Consider the following 16,528-nt stretch of genomic DNA (forward strand, 5'->3'; position numbering starts at 1 on the left):
GGCATGATCTTGTTCCATCACACCACCCAGCCCACACAATCCTTCTGCCTCCCTCCACCAGTGGGGCAGATTGGAGTGGGATGGAGGTTACTTTCTATCTGCTCTGATCTGAAGGCCCATCTGCTCCCCAGGGTAGCAGAAAACACACTAAGTACAAGGGCCACTGCTATATGCCAGCCACAGGAGGCGGAATGCTCACTAGAAAGGAAGACATGATTGTTTTAATTTTAAAGAAAAGGCGGGGGTTGGCCGATCTGGCATCAGGCACTCCCAACTTCTCATGGTCTAAGACAGCCTTTCTGTCCTCTTGAGGAGGTAGGGGGCAGTCACAGAGAGAGAGCACTAAAAACCATTATTATGCAATAAAAAAGGGCGAGGAGCTGCCCTGTCCTGGCATTGGGCTATCCCTCTACCAATTCGGTCCCAGGAAAGTCTTGCCCCAGTTAGGAAGAAAGTTTACAAGACATCAGGAATTTTATTTTGTTAAAACACAATACAAAATGACCCGGAGTGGAGGGAGGCACTGGCGTCCCCCCCGGAGGCGGGGATACCCTCTAGGCTCCGATTGGTACAGCTCCGGATTCTGCATCGGTCATACTACACCAGATACACCTTGCACAAAATAGGTAGGGCGCCCCACCCATTCTGCTTGCGCGGCTGCGGGGAGGAGGGTACCTTCTATCACACCATATGGGACTGCCCTGTCATCCAAGAATACTGGAAGCGGGTGATGCGGACACTGTCCCAGTCGGGGGGAGTGTCGCTGGTGCCAGAGCCGTTGTCTCCTAAACGTGTGGGAACCCAACGACCTTAACCGACAGGCTCAAAGCTGGGCTACGCTGGGGATTGTGCTTGCAAAGCGGAACATAGCTCAGAAATGGGGATCGGGAGAGGCACCGCTGCTGTCTGTATGGGGAAGAGACATGGATAGGGCTATGCTGGCTGAGAGATCGGTGTACATCGGGCGGGGGTGTCCATAAAAATGGAATAAAGTGTGGGGGGCATGGAACAAATACAGAGGGGGCATATGTGAACCACCGCCAACACAGGAAGATGAAGCCTCCGACACTGACTGATGATAAGGACTTGGGAGCGCCTATCGGGGGTAGGGATGCCGGAGTTGGAAACTTGGGCGGAGGCGCTGCGGGAGGATTGGATGTAGGGCTAGGGGAGGCGCTGGTGTCTGTTGGGGAACAAATTAGTTATTCTCATCGACTGTACTGTACCGTTTTGTGTGAAAACAATAAAAATTTTATTTAAAAAAAAAAAAAACAATACAAAAAAGGGCGAACAGAGAATAGGGTACAGACCACCCTTAAGGCATCAGGCAGCCCCCCAATTACTTCACTCCGATCAGTCTATCTGCCAGTCTGGGAGGCAGATGGGGAAGGGGTTACTCCCAATCTGCCAGCCCCAGGGGGGGGGCAGAAAGTTTGCTAGCCATTGAGGAAAGGATTTCAATAAAAAATAAAAAAGAGTGCTGTGGTAGCTGGCCCATCCTGACATTGGACTGCCTCAACACACCCGGGCAAAAAACAAGATTTTTATTCCCATAGTGGGGCAAAGTTGGGCAGGTTTACCACATGCTGGCATCCCCAAGTGGACAGAAAGCCCACTAGAAACCAGGGAATTAACTTTTATTAAAATAAAAAAGCAGTGTGGATCGCTGGCCCAACATGGCATCAGATCAGGCCCAAGACAGTCTTTTTGTCCTCTTCAGCCTATTGCCCAAATACGTCTGACAACACCCATGGCAAGTGAGAGGAAATATGGATTTTTGGTCATAGTTTTGAAATATGGATTGGCCAAATGGAGTAAACCCTCTTACCCGTTTAGCCTCCTTCTGGCAGCAGAGGGCAGAAAGACTACCTGGGGCTTGAGGGTAAAACTCAATGCCAAGGCAGGCTGGTATCACACACTATTCCTTTTTTTAAACACTAACCCACACTGTATAGTGGACTGTCAGCCCCCCAACCAGAGGGCAGATAAGGAATTTACCATCTAACCCACACTGTATAGTGGACTGTCAGCCCCCAACCAGAGGGCAGATAAGGAATTTACCATCAATATGCTCGACCACCAGGTAAATAAGTAGGTGAAGGAATTAGGTGGGGCACAAGCTCAATTGAACTACACGCCTGAAGATATTCTGACACCATATGACGCAACAGAGGAATGTTCCTCAATAAGGGAATTACAGTTGATACAGGATGGAATGTGATCCTGCAGATCAAAATACCAGAGAAACAGCCAATGAGGATCACTAACTCAAAACTGAGCATATATTCAGCAATGATTCCTTGGTGATTGAACCACAGACATCATTGTGACGGCAGCAGGAACCTTTAAAGCGGTCACATGCCTATATAGACGAATGAAACAGGAAATGTTGGTGTCCCTAAATGTGCTGCGACTCAAATGGGAGGAAGATGTGGGGGGTGGAAATCCTGGAAAAGACCTGGGCCGATCTTGTCGAGAGGGTGTGGAAGAGCTCCAGGAATGCTCGATTTCAATTGGTGCACTTTTACATATTGCACAGATTCTACCTCACTCCAGCGAAAATTAATAAATACTTTAACACCTCGACGGCGGCATGCCCGCGCTGTAACAGGAAGGGAGCAGATTTCCGTCATATGTTTTGGGATTGCTCGCAATTAGATAACTATTGGCCTGATGTGGTGGCCGTACTGAATGAGATCACTGACAGGGAGTTGGAATTGGCTATAGGACCTTGTTTGCTGCATTGGTTCCCGCACATAGCCAAAAAATAAGATTACGAGCAAATTCCTAGACATGGGTCTTCTATTGGCTAAACAAGAAATTACTATGCATTGGAAGGCACAGAGGGGCCCCTAACATAGCCAGATGGAAGAAGGAATTCATTAAATGGGCAGAGTGCGCAGGCACAGTTAGGCTCCGCTTAGCAAAAAGAGCGGGAAGTGAAAGGGGAATGGAAGGGCAAAGGCGTGGGAAACCTTAGTGGTGCTCCTAAAGATCCCGGACAGTGATAGTTACAAAATTCCCATGATAGCAACTCCTGAAGTAGCAGATTAGGTAGTATTCCCCCATGCTCCGCAGATCATGGAGGTCCTATGTGCAACATGCAGGGAGACCCAGCCTATATGGTGTAATAGTTATTAAAGTTTTATTCTTTGTACATTTGAGAAACGAACGCGCAGTAGACCACACTAGCTTACGCTGTTGATTGTATGTGACATGCCTTGGGGGAGGGATGGATGGGGGGGTAGTTATAAGGGACTAGAATTGATTTATGATAAAGTACCGAAATGAGTGCCAACGATTCTTACGCAACATGGGATTTTGTTTGGGTGCTGGGTGGGGGTGGGCACTATTCTGTATGGGCTAGTTAATATAATTGTTTCATCCACGATGGCGATGTTGTTCACCCCACTTTCTGTATCTTAATATGAATCTTTCGTAGACTATATGTGTTCAGGCCTGCAAACATCAATAAAGTTTGTTTAAAAAAAATATTCTGTGGTGAAAAACAGCTATAGATACTCTATGGGTATTAAGGGTATTAACTGGATATGTTAGAAGAGGGCACTCAAGCATGTCCATTGGTAGCCACAAAGATTGCATATTGAGGTAATGGTACATTCGTCATGTGTAAGTACGTGTGGCTTTTTCTGCTTTCCTCGCCATTACCATTCTCTTTAAACCATGCTGACTTCTTTTTAGAAACCTGCAATTATTCTTGGTCCTCCACACAGAATCATTCTCTTGCCTCGGATAGACAGTTTTAAATTCAAGGCAAATAACTAGACAATTGTAATTATATATGAACTGTTAACCACCGCAGACCTCTAAACTCGTTTAAATAAATTCGAAGATCCATACAAAACAGACAGGGTTGCTTCCAAAGGACCGAAGCTACAAAAGAGTCCTTAATTGATAATGTGGCCACACTGTAGATGGTGGAGGTGACAAGCCCACAAGGTGCATTCTGTCTTGCTAGCTAACAGACTGTGCACTCATCTTTTGTATAAATGTAAAATAAATTCCTAATACTGCAAGCATCGCTCTGAATAGGATACCCCACAGCCAATTACATATTTGCGAATATGAAGCAGAATAGGAGGGACTACCAGTGTACAGTTTCACCGAGTGCAATACAGAAACAAAAAGTAAACAGTTAAAAACAAGAGACATAAATTACTAAAAAATTCAAAATAGGTCTCCCAAAATCAATAATATGAATGGAAGATCAAAACAGTCAAAATGTAAGTGAGAGCAATTCCTCAAAAACAAGATAAATGTAATCATTTTTAATACTGACCGTGCTAACCTTTCTGTTTAGTGCTGGAGGTAAAACACCGACAGGCAAGCTTGCTGGTGCAGGAGGCTTCACAGGTAGTTCCCCAATTGGGTCTCTTGCGACCACCATCCCAACAGAGTTTCCACAATTTCTCAGGACCTGAGCAACTTGTTCGCTTGTCATTCCTTGCACATTCGTGCCTCCAATTTGTAAAATATGATCGCCTGTTCGAAGTCTTCCATCCTACATCCCATTTTTGCCATGGAAAGAGAAATTAAACATTTAATAAGTTAAGAAAATGACACGAAAACATATCTGAAATCATATTAATCCTTCCTTTAAAGTTAATTCAGTGCTCTCATTCCATCCATTCAGAGGGGCTATCAAGAATCGCACGACTCCTCAGCTTAGCCATCATGAGTAGTCTGCATCACTTAAGAGCTGACAGATTTAGAACACAATGCTTACTGTTTAGAGATTAAGTGAAGGTTGCGCTGGATAGCATATGAGGTGAATCCACACACTGGCTGGTATAAATGGATTCCAAATAATCCAAGTTACTTGACCTACAATCATTATCCCTATAGTTAAAAAACACAAGGGACAGATGAGGACAAATGAAATCAGAATTTGTGGTCTGTCTATGAGAAGAGGGGGATCTTGATGGTTTCATGGAAACAATGATATTTATGTTACTTTAGTGAACTATTCTGGAATGGAAAGCACAATGTGAAAAAAGCTGAGTAAATGTATTTTACTTTGGCTACCCATATAGAATTGAAATGGCCCCTGAGACTGGGAAGGGTTTACCGACTTGTCCAGATACACACCAATAGATCACCGTGAAGCCCACCAGCACATTTTTTTCTAACACAAAGATTTCCTAAATCTACTGGGCAGACTTATACCAGATTTATTTTCATGGCAAGTTTTGTGCATTTTCATTAAACTGCTGTTTTTGACAGCAATAGTTTCCATTAGACTTAAAATGTTGCTTTTGGAGAGCGCCAAATATTTGTACCAACCTCTTCTTTTACCAATTTGCCCAAATATGGAAACAAAGAACTTTAATTGAATGTACCAAGCATTTCCCAAATTTCATACAGATTAGTCAAACCGCTCCAAAGTTATTAGCAACTATAAAAAGTAAATTTCTTATGTAAAGTGTGACTAAATTATGCCAATACTGAAGCTATCATCAACTACAGATATAAATCTGATCCCTGATAAGTCACTGGACTACACATTACTGACCACCCTTCCAAAACCAGGGGATGTTGGATGACCTTAGTAAGGAATTCATGAGAGCAGTGATGTACAAGTACTAGGTATAAACTAGAATGCATGGTTTTAACAGCACTCTTAGCAACCTGCTTAAAGCCTCTAGAAGTGCACAAAGGAGAATTTACTTGCAGCGTCTTTGATTTGCTTGCAAACTGGTTATATAGGAAGAAACTGTCAAAGGGCGGCTGCAGTTATCCCATGCTTGATGTACCATGTATCATAGGAGCCCAGGCCATTAAAGGTATGAGAGGGCTGATAAGAACTAAAGATGCTCAATATGTTCACTGTGAAAGAACTTCTATGGGAATATATCAACTTAATCAATCAATCAATCAAAGCATTTATATAGCGCACTACTCACCCAGAGGGTCTCAAGGCGCTAGGGGAGGGGGGTCCGCTACTGCTCGAACAGCCAGGTCTTGAGTTGCTTCCTGAAGGCGAGGTGGTCCTGGGTCAGGCGGAGGTGGGTCGGGAGGGAGTTCCACGTCCTGGCGGCGAGGAAGGAGAAGGACCGTCCCCCTGTGGTGGCTCTTCGGATGCGGGGGACGGTGGCGAGGGCGTGGCCGGTCGATCGCAGCTGGCGTTTGGGAGCGTAGAAGTTGAGGCGGTTGTTGAGGTATCCTGGGCCTTGGTTGTGTAGGGCTTTGTGTGCGTGGGTGAGGAGACGGAAGGTGATTCTCTTGGTGACCGGGAGCCAGTGCAGGTCTCTCAGGTGTCCGGAGATGTGGCTGCGACGGGGGATGTCCAGGATGAGTCGTGCTGAGGCGTTCTGGATCCGCTGAAGTCTTTTCTGGAGTTTGACGGTGGTTCCGGCGTAGAGGGAGTTGCCGTAGTCCAGACGGCTGGTGACGAGGACCTGGGTGACAGTCTTCCTGTTCTCGGTGGGGATCCACCGGAAGATCTTTCGTAGCATGCGCAGGATGTTGAAGCGCGACGAGGAGACGGCGTTGACTTGTCTGGCCATGGAGAGGGTGGAGTCCAGGATGAAGCCCAGGTTGCGTGCGTGGTCTGTTGGTTTGGGTGCGCTGCCTAGGGCGGGGGGCCACCAGGAGTCGTCCCAGGCGGAGGGTGAGGATCCCAGGATGAGGACTTCCGTCTTGTCCGAGTTCAGTTTCAGGCGGCTGTTCTTCATCCATTCGGCTGCCTCTTTCATCCCTTCGTGGAGGTTGGCTCTGGCGGTGGCGGGGTCGTTGGTGAGGGAGAGAATCAGCTGGGTGTCGTCGGCGTAGGAGATGATCTTAACATTGAGTCAGTTGAAATCTACCAGACAAATATAGAAAGAATGGTACAACTACAATGGAAGATTGAAGTGTTGAAGCCTATTACACTTGTCATTAAGCAGGATGAGTGATCAACATGATGCCGGTGAAGACTGACAGAAACCACGCAAGATTTAACAGCAGGGAAAGTGTAGCCTCTTGCAGTGCTCACTCACCGTTGCTAACAGCAAGGAAAAGAGAGTTGGTGATCTGGCAGACAAAAGAATGCAGAAAACATAACTAGATACCTCTTGACAGTGCCTATTGCACAACATTTCTGAGCAAGAGTAAGTGGGTATTGGAAGACATGAGACAGCTTGCCCTGCAAGAGACCCACCATAATGCATGCACACCATGCAACAAAGTTGCTCCATCTGCCAGAGTAAACAAATTTGGCAGAGGGGCGATGTGCTAACAAAATGACGCCCATTACTTTTGCTGGTACCTGAAATGAACTTAGGTGTTCCTGTTCAATCCCCAAGCAAGTAGATGGAGGCCTCTTAGATTGGGGGGAGAATCATTCCCTCTGAATGGGAGAGAAGGTCCGACCTGATAGTAGACACAGCGGGGGACATATGGAGAAGTGCAGAAGGTCCATGTAGCACACCCGCCTTTGCCAATCTGGGGCAATGAGAAAGACTTTGACCTGGTCTTGGAGAATCTTCCTCAGAACCCGGAGAATCAAGGATGATGGGAACTGCTTAATACAACTGACAGTTCCAGCATAACTGAAAAGTGTTCCTTATGGCTCCTCTCAACGAATACTGCAGCCACTAAGTATTTTCGAAGGAAGTGAACAACTTCACTTTAGGAGTGCCCCACTGGGTGAAAATGTCCTGGACTACCTCTGGTAGAAGACTTCACTCATGGTCTGTAAGAGAAGGCCGGCTCTGGCTGTCAGCTCTGACATTTGCAGACTCCACTAGGTGAGTAGCGGTGAGCCAGATCCATAGGCAGTGTGCACAAGACTCAATACTTCGAGGCAAAGGAGGTCAGACCTTTCTACTCCTTGCTTGTTGACATACTACATCACTGTTATGTTGTCGATCAAGAACTGGACAGACCATCCTCGGATGTAGAGGAGGAAGCCCTTGAGCCGCAATTTAGTCTCTTGCAGTTCTAACAGAATGATGTGAAGAACCTGTTCATCTGGAGACCAGAAGCCTCTGATCTCCTGATCCTTCAGATGGGTCTGCACCCTAGGGTCAGGCCATTTGTCACTACCATAGTCCTGATCAGAGTGGAAGTGCAGGCCATCCTGCGGTTCAGGTTTGGCTTGTTCCCCCACCAAACCACTTACGCTGCGTAGTTGGGGAGATCATAATGGAGTCAGACAAGACTTCCCTGTTCTGTAGCCACTGCCTGTGGAGGCATCACTGCAGGGCTCCCATGTGCCAACATGAGTGTGTGACTAGGAAAATGCAAGAAGCAAGCAGACCTAGCAATAGTAGGAACTTCAGGACTGTAACTCTTGTGCCTCGATGGAATATTTTCGTAATTGTCATTGACCCTTTGCGGTGTAGGAAAGGCATTGAGAAGGGTGGTGTCCGGTACTACCCTTATGAACTGGAGTAATTGGATGGGCCATGTCGAACAACGGAATGCTGTGGACCGTAGAATACATTGCACCCTCTCTGGCAAACTTTGACCAGCCAGCCATCCAGGTATGGGAATATTTTGAAGCCTGACAGTCTGAAATGGTCTGCCACCACTGTAATCACCTTCTTGAATTTGGCACTTCGAGTCTTCACGCCAAAGGGAAGTACCACAAATTGGTAGCACATAGAACTCACCACATATCGCAAGTACTTCAGGAATGATTCCAAGATAGGGATGTGGAAGTCTTTTTAGCCCAGGCATCCAGGAGCTTAGATTGCCTATTACAGGGTCCTCTTAGGAAGGCTCCTGATGATTGACCTGTTGAGCAGAGAGCTTCTACGAAAAGACTCTCCAGTGAAGGGTGGATGGCGGATTGCCTGGAGCAGGGTGGTAGCGATGGGCTACAAGCCTGTTGACCACTGGGGCAGAAGAAGGTTTTCGCACGCTGCCTAGACAGGCTACAGAAAGTCTGCGTTAACCGGGAGGAAAGGTACTGTGGAAGAAGGAGATGGGAGGAGGACCATGGCGAGTACACTGGTCTTGGTTTCTGTTGTTTAAAGCTGCAGGCTCAACACTTCTGCAGCATTATATATAACCTTGTGAAGGTAGAAAACCTCGGGCATTGGTGTACCATTGGGGAAGTCCACAGCAAGTTCTGGAGGGGTGTCCAGACCACTGGTGTTATATTCCCAAAATAGGCCCATGTAGCGAAGCAGCTTATTTCTTACATTGTTCTCACAAATAAAAAAAAGTCTGCTGTGACCTTTTGCACATATTTGTGGGCACGACAATGTTAGATCCCTGAAACTAATCTAGCTTCGCACAACATTATCACAACCCCCTGAACATCATATATAAGGTCTCGTTTTGCACGATGTACAAATGTCAACTATCTTCATCCACGGGGCGACAGGGCTATCTACATATGCATAACATCATTAATCTATATGCACATCGCAAGGCTGCTTTCTATTATAAAAGATGAGCATCCCGATAGACTAACATAGTAGGCACTACCGCTGACACCCAGGTTCTTGCATGCTGGGAAATCACCACGCAGCGGTCTGACATCTCGTGAGGGATGTCCAGTTCATGACCAAGACATAGTCCTTAATTCTATCCCATCAGGTGATGGGGTTGGATTGTCCCTCGGGGGGATTTTTTCCTTTAGACCTACACACACTCTAGGTACACTTAGAGTAGGGTTTGCATCATAGGAGTATGCTGGATTACTGCCTTGCTTTATATGCCAGCATATAAACATTGTTTTGGCACCATGGCAGAACTATAGCTACTATTTTGGTGCTTGTAATCACGTTTATCTGCTTCTGAGAAACCTGTCCGAGGAAGCTGGTTTCCTGTCCAGGGACGGCCTGGCTTGGCAGTGCGGGCTGGACTGTTCCCATAAGGAACAGGATCAAGACGGATTTGCATATGGCTGGGTCTAAACTGGGGTGGCATGGTGAGCAAAAGAATGATGGATTTAAGCCAGGTCTCTTGACAGGGGGTGAATGTATTATTTGTTCAGCATTCCATCCATTATTTGTTTGCGTATCACTTTTCGCCCTAAGTGGGATGGGTATGCCCAGGCGTGGGTCCCTTGCTCACTGTGCCACTGGATTCAAGCTAGCCTGGCTGATGGGGGGGGGGGGATGGTAATACCCTGAAACCGGTCCCAGGATGCTTGTTTCCGGTCCAGGGCAGACCTGCTTGGCAGGTCGGGCTGGACTGTTCCCATAAGGAACAGGGTCATGACTGATTTGCATATGGCTCGGTCTAAACTGGGGTGGCATGGTGAGCAAAAGAACGATGGATATAACCCAGATCTCGACTGGGGATGAATGTATAATTTATTCAGCATTCCGTCCATCATTTGTGTATCACTTGTTTTGTATGCCAGCATATATACATTGTTTTAGCACCATGGTAGAACTATATCTACTATTTATCCTTTTGGTGCTTGTAATCATGTTTATCTGCTTCTGTCTATTAATCATTGCAGCACACATATTTAATGCAAGAATTACGTTGGTTCAATAAATGTATTGAAAACGTCCCACTGTGTATTCTCTGTATATTCCTCTGAGAATAAGTAAGCATGAGTGACTGAGCGAAAGGTTCTGTACTGTTTCCACGATCCCTGTGGATCAGGGTTGTCATGTTCAGTGGTTGTCTGAAACCAATCGCTCCCTGGTAGGTTGGGGGGGGCTTACGTTGGCACTGCGAGCTAGCTGGTCTGTAGGCTAATATATCCTGCAGGGGTGTCCGGAATCAGTCTTGACACCAAGCCCTTAGTGTATGTTGTCCGAACAATGTGCAGGTCCTACAGATTGGTGGTAGGAATTACACGACAATTAATAGTGTACTTTAGCATAAAAGTGTAATTTAACATAAAAGAGGGACAACCTCTATCCGAGTGACCACTCGGAGGCTGAAGACAGTGTCTCTGTTACAAGTTTGGGGCCAGATCTTGCATCCCCATCTCAACTTGCTGCAAAATTGTATGGACATTCTACGAAAGGTTAAACATCCTTCCACCAGAACATCTTAACACCTTCAACTTAAAGAGGTTCTGCAGTTGGTGCATAGAACATAGATAGATACATAGATCATTCCAGATACCAGGAAGAGGTGATGATTCCTTATTGCTTTCTCTAGCAGGGTTTATTCCTTTTTTTTTTTATCTCTTTATTGACATTTGTATTGAAACAATCCAGTACAACAATATGTCAAAAACCACAACTGCCAGGCGAGTACATTGCAGTACACATTTGAGATGTCCCTAATAACGATGCCAAACATGCACCATATAGGTTATGGTATAGCAATGGTATCTACAGCTGTGGAGCGCTTGATGAGCAGTGTGAGCGAATGTGTAGACCAAGTACTCCTTATTGCGGTGTTGTAGTGTGCAAAGCATTGCATCGTAGTGAACAGAGGGGACTGGATACAACATAATGAGGACAAAATAACTCGACTAAGGGAAAGGGAGAACCGCCCGTGAACCAAGGCCCTTAAGTGTAACGACGACTAAGCAACTGCATGTGCAGCACATGAGGATTCCCTGTGTAAGCAAGATATGTAAAGATTACGTGAGGCAAGCCCCTTTTATGACATCGCACTAGCAGGATTAGAGTGTCCATGCGGCGCTGAGGCGACGTCTGCCGCTTACCGCATATCTGCTGTAGGCGTGGTTGACTTCTGCAAATCGATAACCATAGCTCCCCAATCTGCAGCAAGTGGGAACTTGCAAATTCCCAGTAAGTCCTCCCTTTGAAGTGCCATACCCTTCGCCCTGGCCCAATTGAGCAGCGAATGGCGCCAGGCCAGCACTGGGGGCGCCGCATGGTTTTTCCATCTTTTGGAGATCAGGGGCTTTGCTGTAATTAAACCCAAATCTAAGAATCGTGCAGCAGCCTTGTGTTTCTAGCAGGGTTTATCCCTTAGATACACCTTACAACAATCACTGCCTATAGGGAATCTCATTCACAACCTCTTTCTTGAGAAAGCCTGTGATTAAGATTTCTTAGAGGGTATTAGGAAAAGTGTTCCCTCCCACTGGATCCCATTCTTCAACTTGGAAACTGAATGTGGTGCTTCCCAAAGTTAATGGGTCCTCCCTTTGAGCCCATTCATAAAGCTTCATTACAACATATTACCAGGAAGTGAAATTCAGCCTTTATTTTCCCAGAAGTCTTAAACAGTCTTTAATAAAAAATATAGTAGTATTTGAAACTCATCCCAGTTTTTTTCCATAGTGGTCTCAGACTTTCATGTCATTCAGAATAAATCTCCAACAACCTTTTTCCCAGATCCTTCAACTCTTGCGGAAAGATTTCTTTTTATGCTAATGTAGAAAGGATTTTGAAATTCTACCTAGATAACAAATGAGATAAGGCAATCAGATCATCTCTTTGTGAATTTTGAGCCTGTAAGGGTAGGTATACCCAGAAGAAAACAATCTATTTCTAAATGAATAATATTGTGCTCTGTCTTACCAACTGACAAACAAGCCTCTTCCTGGAAGGCCTAAATCACATTTCACAAGAGGAAAATCCGGGACAGTGTCTTTTTTAAGGAGTGTGTCTATTTCAGAGATATATAAAGCCAACAGCTGGAGATCTGTGCATACATTCACAAGACACAATTGCCTGAATTGGAACTCCAGGTGAGAGGTGAGCAATCTTTTTGCTGAGTTTTTTTTCTTGTCCACCTCTTTTATGGGATTGACTAGCTGGTCTATTCAATGCTAATAACTGTTGATGAGGATTCAATGGAAGAGAAGGATGAGTTACTTACCTATAATCCTACTTCTCTTTTAGGGGAATCCGCATTATAGTCATAAGCAACGCACCACCTCCCTGGACAAGAATGGATACAAGGTTTTCTTCCATTCTGCCAGGATCCGCTTATTTCAATAAAATGGAACAGAATTGTCACCTGTAGAGCATTATTGGATACAGGGGTTACAGTGAGGCCCTTAAATGCATAGGACCAGTTTTTGTAGGCATTGCATCACAGCCTATCTGCTTTCAATAACATCCATTTACTTTCTTTTTAAAGGTTTTGAAAGATTTTGTCTAGTCAATTTTATTGATTTAGTGACTGTTTTATTAAATTGGAAGCTTTTTAGATAAGAAAATATAACAACATTTTGTATTTTTTTTAATTTCTGATGGGCCAAAAACATAATTAGTTTCATTATAGTGGCATTATTTTCTTCAGAAAGGTATCACACAGAAGTTTTGCGGGATCCCACACATGGGTTGGACTATTCACTGCTTATCACTCTGATCAGTATTCCCCTTGAACAGAACTAGGACTGCGTGTCGGTAACTTTTTTGATGCAGATCTCCATCTGTAGAACCATCCCAGACATCAGACTGAATACTTAAAAGCTCTCACGTCGCCAGTAGGGGGCACTGGCTTCATGTCGATGCTGAAAGTGGTGCCAAATTACATCATCAAAGCTATAGAACGCCTGCCATGGTGCAACAAGGAGTAGTTTCTTACCTGTAACTCCAGTTCTGTAGTAGGGGTATCTCTGTTATAGTCATAATCTATGAATAGTCCCGCCCATGTGCGGGGACCCCGGAGCAATCAAAATATCTCTTAAGCTGTCCTGCATTTGCAAACCTGCAAAGACACTTAAGAGACAGACAAAATAATACAGCCTGATAACAATATGGCTGCACTGGCCAGCACTTCATCCGAAGTGAACACAAAAGCCAAAATAAAGTTTAAATGTCATTTTTATTCACATCTGACATGTTCCTTTATTGTATCACACTCCCTTCACCAAAATCCCTTTAAACAATAGAGAGGAAGGGGTGGACAGACAAGCCCTATAGGCTGTCATTATGTGTCTGCTAAAAGGATACCGTGCCTTTAAGGAACTCTCCAGAGACCCCCGGTATCCCAGGATGCACAGCCAAAGCAAGTTACTTTCAGTTCTTTTTGAAGGTGTATAACAACAGGCCTGATACTGTGGTAAATAAAATATCACGCTGTCATAATTTTTCAGATATCAATAAGATCATGCATAAAGCAAGAGGCTGAGTCTGTGGTATCAGATTCATAAAGGGCTTTATTCCAATAACTCGAGTCAAAGGGAGAATATCTCCATCACCAAAAAGGATCTGGACGGGGCTGAAAAGTATTCTCAATATTCTCAAAACATTATTCACAGAGTACAGTATATATACATTTCTCAATTGTACGTAAGCAAGAGAGCAAGAGAGAATGAGATAAGAGCATGTGGGCGTGTAAGTAGGCGTGAAGGTGGGCGTCCACTTGATGATAAGGGGTAAATTGTCATGTGTGGGTGGATACCTGGAGATGATTTCGCAATGTCAGCAGAAATACTTGGCAGAGATGCGCGCGCAGCAGCATGACGTGTGATTGACGCGCAACTAGAGGGTGAAGGGGACTTGACATTTAGCTCTACATGTGGAGACAAAAAGTCTGGGGTTATGTCAACCTAATCCCAAATCATATCTAATATCCTATGTTTAAAGAACTATGTTATCCACAAGGGAAGGGCTCTCGGACAGAATCTATTCTATACTGACTGTGTGTGCGTGTACAAGCGTCTAAGTGTCTACACTGAATGCGAGGGGATGGGAATATTCCATGGTGACAGGGCTATGAATTACTTGCATGAGGGCAGAGAAACCGGGCCTTTTGCTTGGTAGCTGGAAGAATGTTTACTTAAACTACTAGACAGGAATGCATCGGCTGAGGAGCAAAATAGATAATTCGAAGGTGAAATACAGCTTCTTGGCAGGCAGGCGAAAACTGGCCGAGGCAGGCACCGTTAGCTGCACAGGGAGTAGGACAAAGTTCATGGATACAGATGCGAGCTCAAACTGATGCTGTCAGAGGCAGAGAGCAGGGAAAGGCTTTGAGGACAGAATCGGGCCTACTCGCCTGAACTGTAAAAATGGAGTAACTGAGCCATATAAAGTCGGTGGCTTTTCATACTTAGGAAGCGAATATCCAGCCCATTCATGGCGGGTCTGACAGAGGACATGTTGACGGTGGACGCACATGTGTTTGCGTCATCAAAACTGGAACTGGAGGGAACATACATGTACTTGTGACATGCACATAGAACCGTTGGGGTCCAAGATAGGGGACATAACTGGTCAGGAGAATCCACATTTCCACATTCCCTCCTTGTCCCCTACTTGCCCTTCAAGAGATATCAATCTTCATCAATCCATTGATCTGTTCATATAGCATCATTTGTTCTTCTTTCTTCTTCCGTGATCTTGAATGAAATCTTGGTGGTGGAATACACGATGTGGCACACAGACCACAGATCGCTGGTCCACATTGTAGACATAGACAGCAACTGAATAGTATGAGAAGGCCAATACCTAGGAAGGATAGGACCCTCCATCCAAAGGTAGATAATACACTCCAAAACCAACCGGACCAAGTCCAGGTGCCTGGATTCTGGTGTATCTGGCTTACAATCTTATGAAGGCGAGTTATGGCTTTATATACAGATGGCGAATTTTCTGGTATGAAAAATGCAATAGCTTGATCCGATGACCCTACAAGCTCCGCCCCTATCGGCCAGGATAACGTCAAGGACAAGGCTATTTTGAAGCACAACAATCCGCATAGCAGACTGCTCTTCTGTTAAATTGCCTAAGGCGGAAATAGTTTCGTTCACTACTGCTTCAAGGGTTCTGGTTAATCTACGTATCAGCTTACTATTGGTAACTGTACCTATATAGGGAAAGAAACCTTTATTGAAATCTGTGTATTTTTCCCATGCTGTTTCAGTGTAATTGACAATTGGGAGATCTCTCTGCTGTCTATTGTGTACTAAATGAGTATTTCTATGAGAATCAGGAGGAGCTAGGAAAACAGGTGATAGGAGGAATGCTATGTAACAGGTACCATCCCAATCTAGAGGTAAGCGTATATATGCGGTCTGGCCACATATAAAGTAGGAATGACGAGAAGCTCTACATGTAGACTTGCCTTGATCACTGAATTTTATTACAGTGGTGCATTTACTATGGCCCATGTGTATGGAGCCATTCTTTCTTATACATAATTCCTCTTTTACTGGGAATACGGACATGGCGGGCAAGATTGGTGTAGCTTCAGATTCAACGTTCAGGATCATGAGGTTAAGTGTAAAATTACCTAATCCATATACTTCATTTCTTAGATCAGTTCCTGTTCTTTTGGGAAGTCCCTCCTTGTTAGGGTAGCAGACTTTAAGCAAAACTAAGTTCAGGTTTCCCCATACCCAGTTGTCTTGATAAACTGCGGAATTCGAATCTAGGGAATTAATCAAACTAAACCATGCTCCACAGGAGCCATTGTGTGTGAACGGATAGAGAATAAAGGGGCAAAACTCCCTTATAGTTCTGATAGGGGGGGAGTCGGCCACAGACCCAGCAGTCTGTAGCATTGCTAGTCTGATGTGAATGGTGCAGCATCTGAATAAAGGTATTGTTGCGTAAGGCAAGTCGATATGATAGCTCATAGGATGGCAGATCACTAAATGTGTGCTTTATGGTATCATTAGTGGAGGAGTGTAAAAGTGAGGCAATAGGAGGAAAAATAGCATGTAGTATTAAGC

The 16,528-nt window shown here is 45.0% G+C and overlaps 1 protein-coding gene across 12 annotated transcripts in view; it reads right to left on the reverse strand.

Annotated features, from left to right (window-relative positions):
- Positions 1–16,528, reverse strand: part of PATJ (PATJ crumbs cell polarity complex component) — a 1,359,209-nt gene that overhangs the window by 1,152,140 nt on the left and 190,541 nt on the right. For 9 of the 12 annotated variants that reach the window (XM_085602446.1, XM_085602443.1, XM_085602438.1 and 6 more), the window contains exon 8: positions 4,301–4,522. In XM_085602446.1, the coding sequence (XP_085458572.1) occupies positions 4,301–4,522 (222 nt within the window). The remainder of the gene's footprint in view (positions 1–4,300; positions 4,523–16,528) is intronic. The other 3 variants (XM_085602445.1, XM_085602441.1, XM_085602442.1) reach the window with 1 other exon arrangement.

This window comes from Triturus cristatus, chromosome 4_2 (assembly GCF_964204655.1).
Source record: "Triturus cristatus chromosome 4_2, aTriCri1.1, whole genome shotgun sequence".
NCBI lineage: Eukaryota > Metazoa > Chordata > Amphibia > Caudata > Salamandridae > Triturus > Triturus cristatus.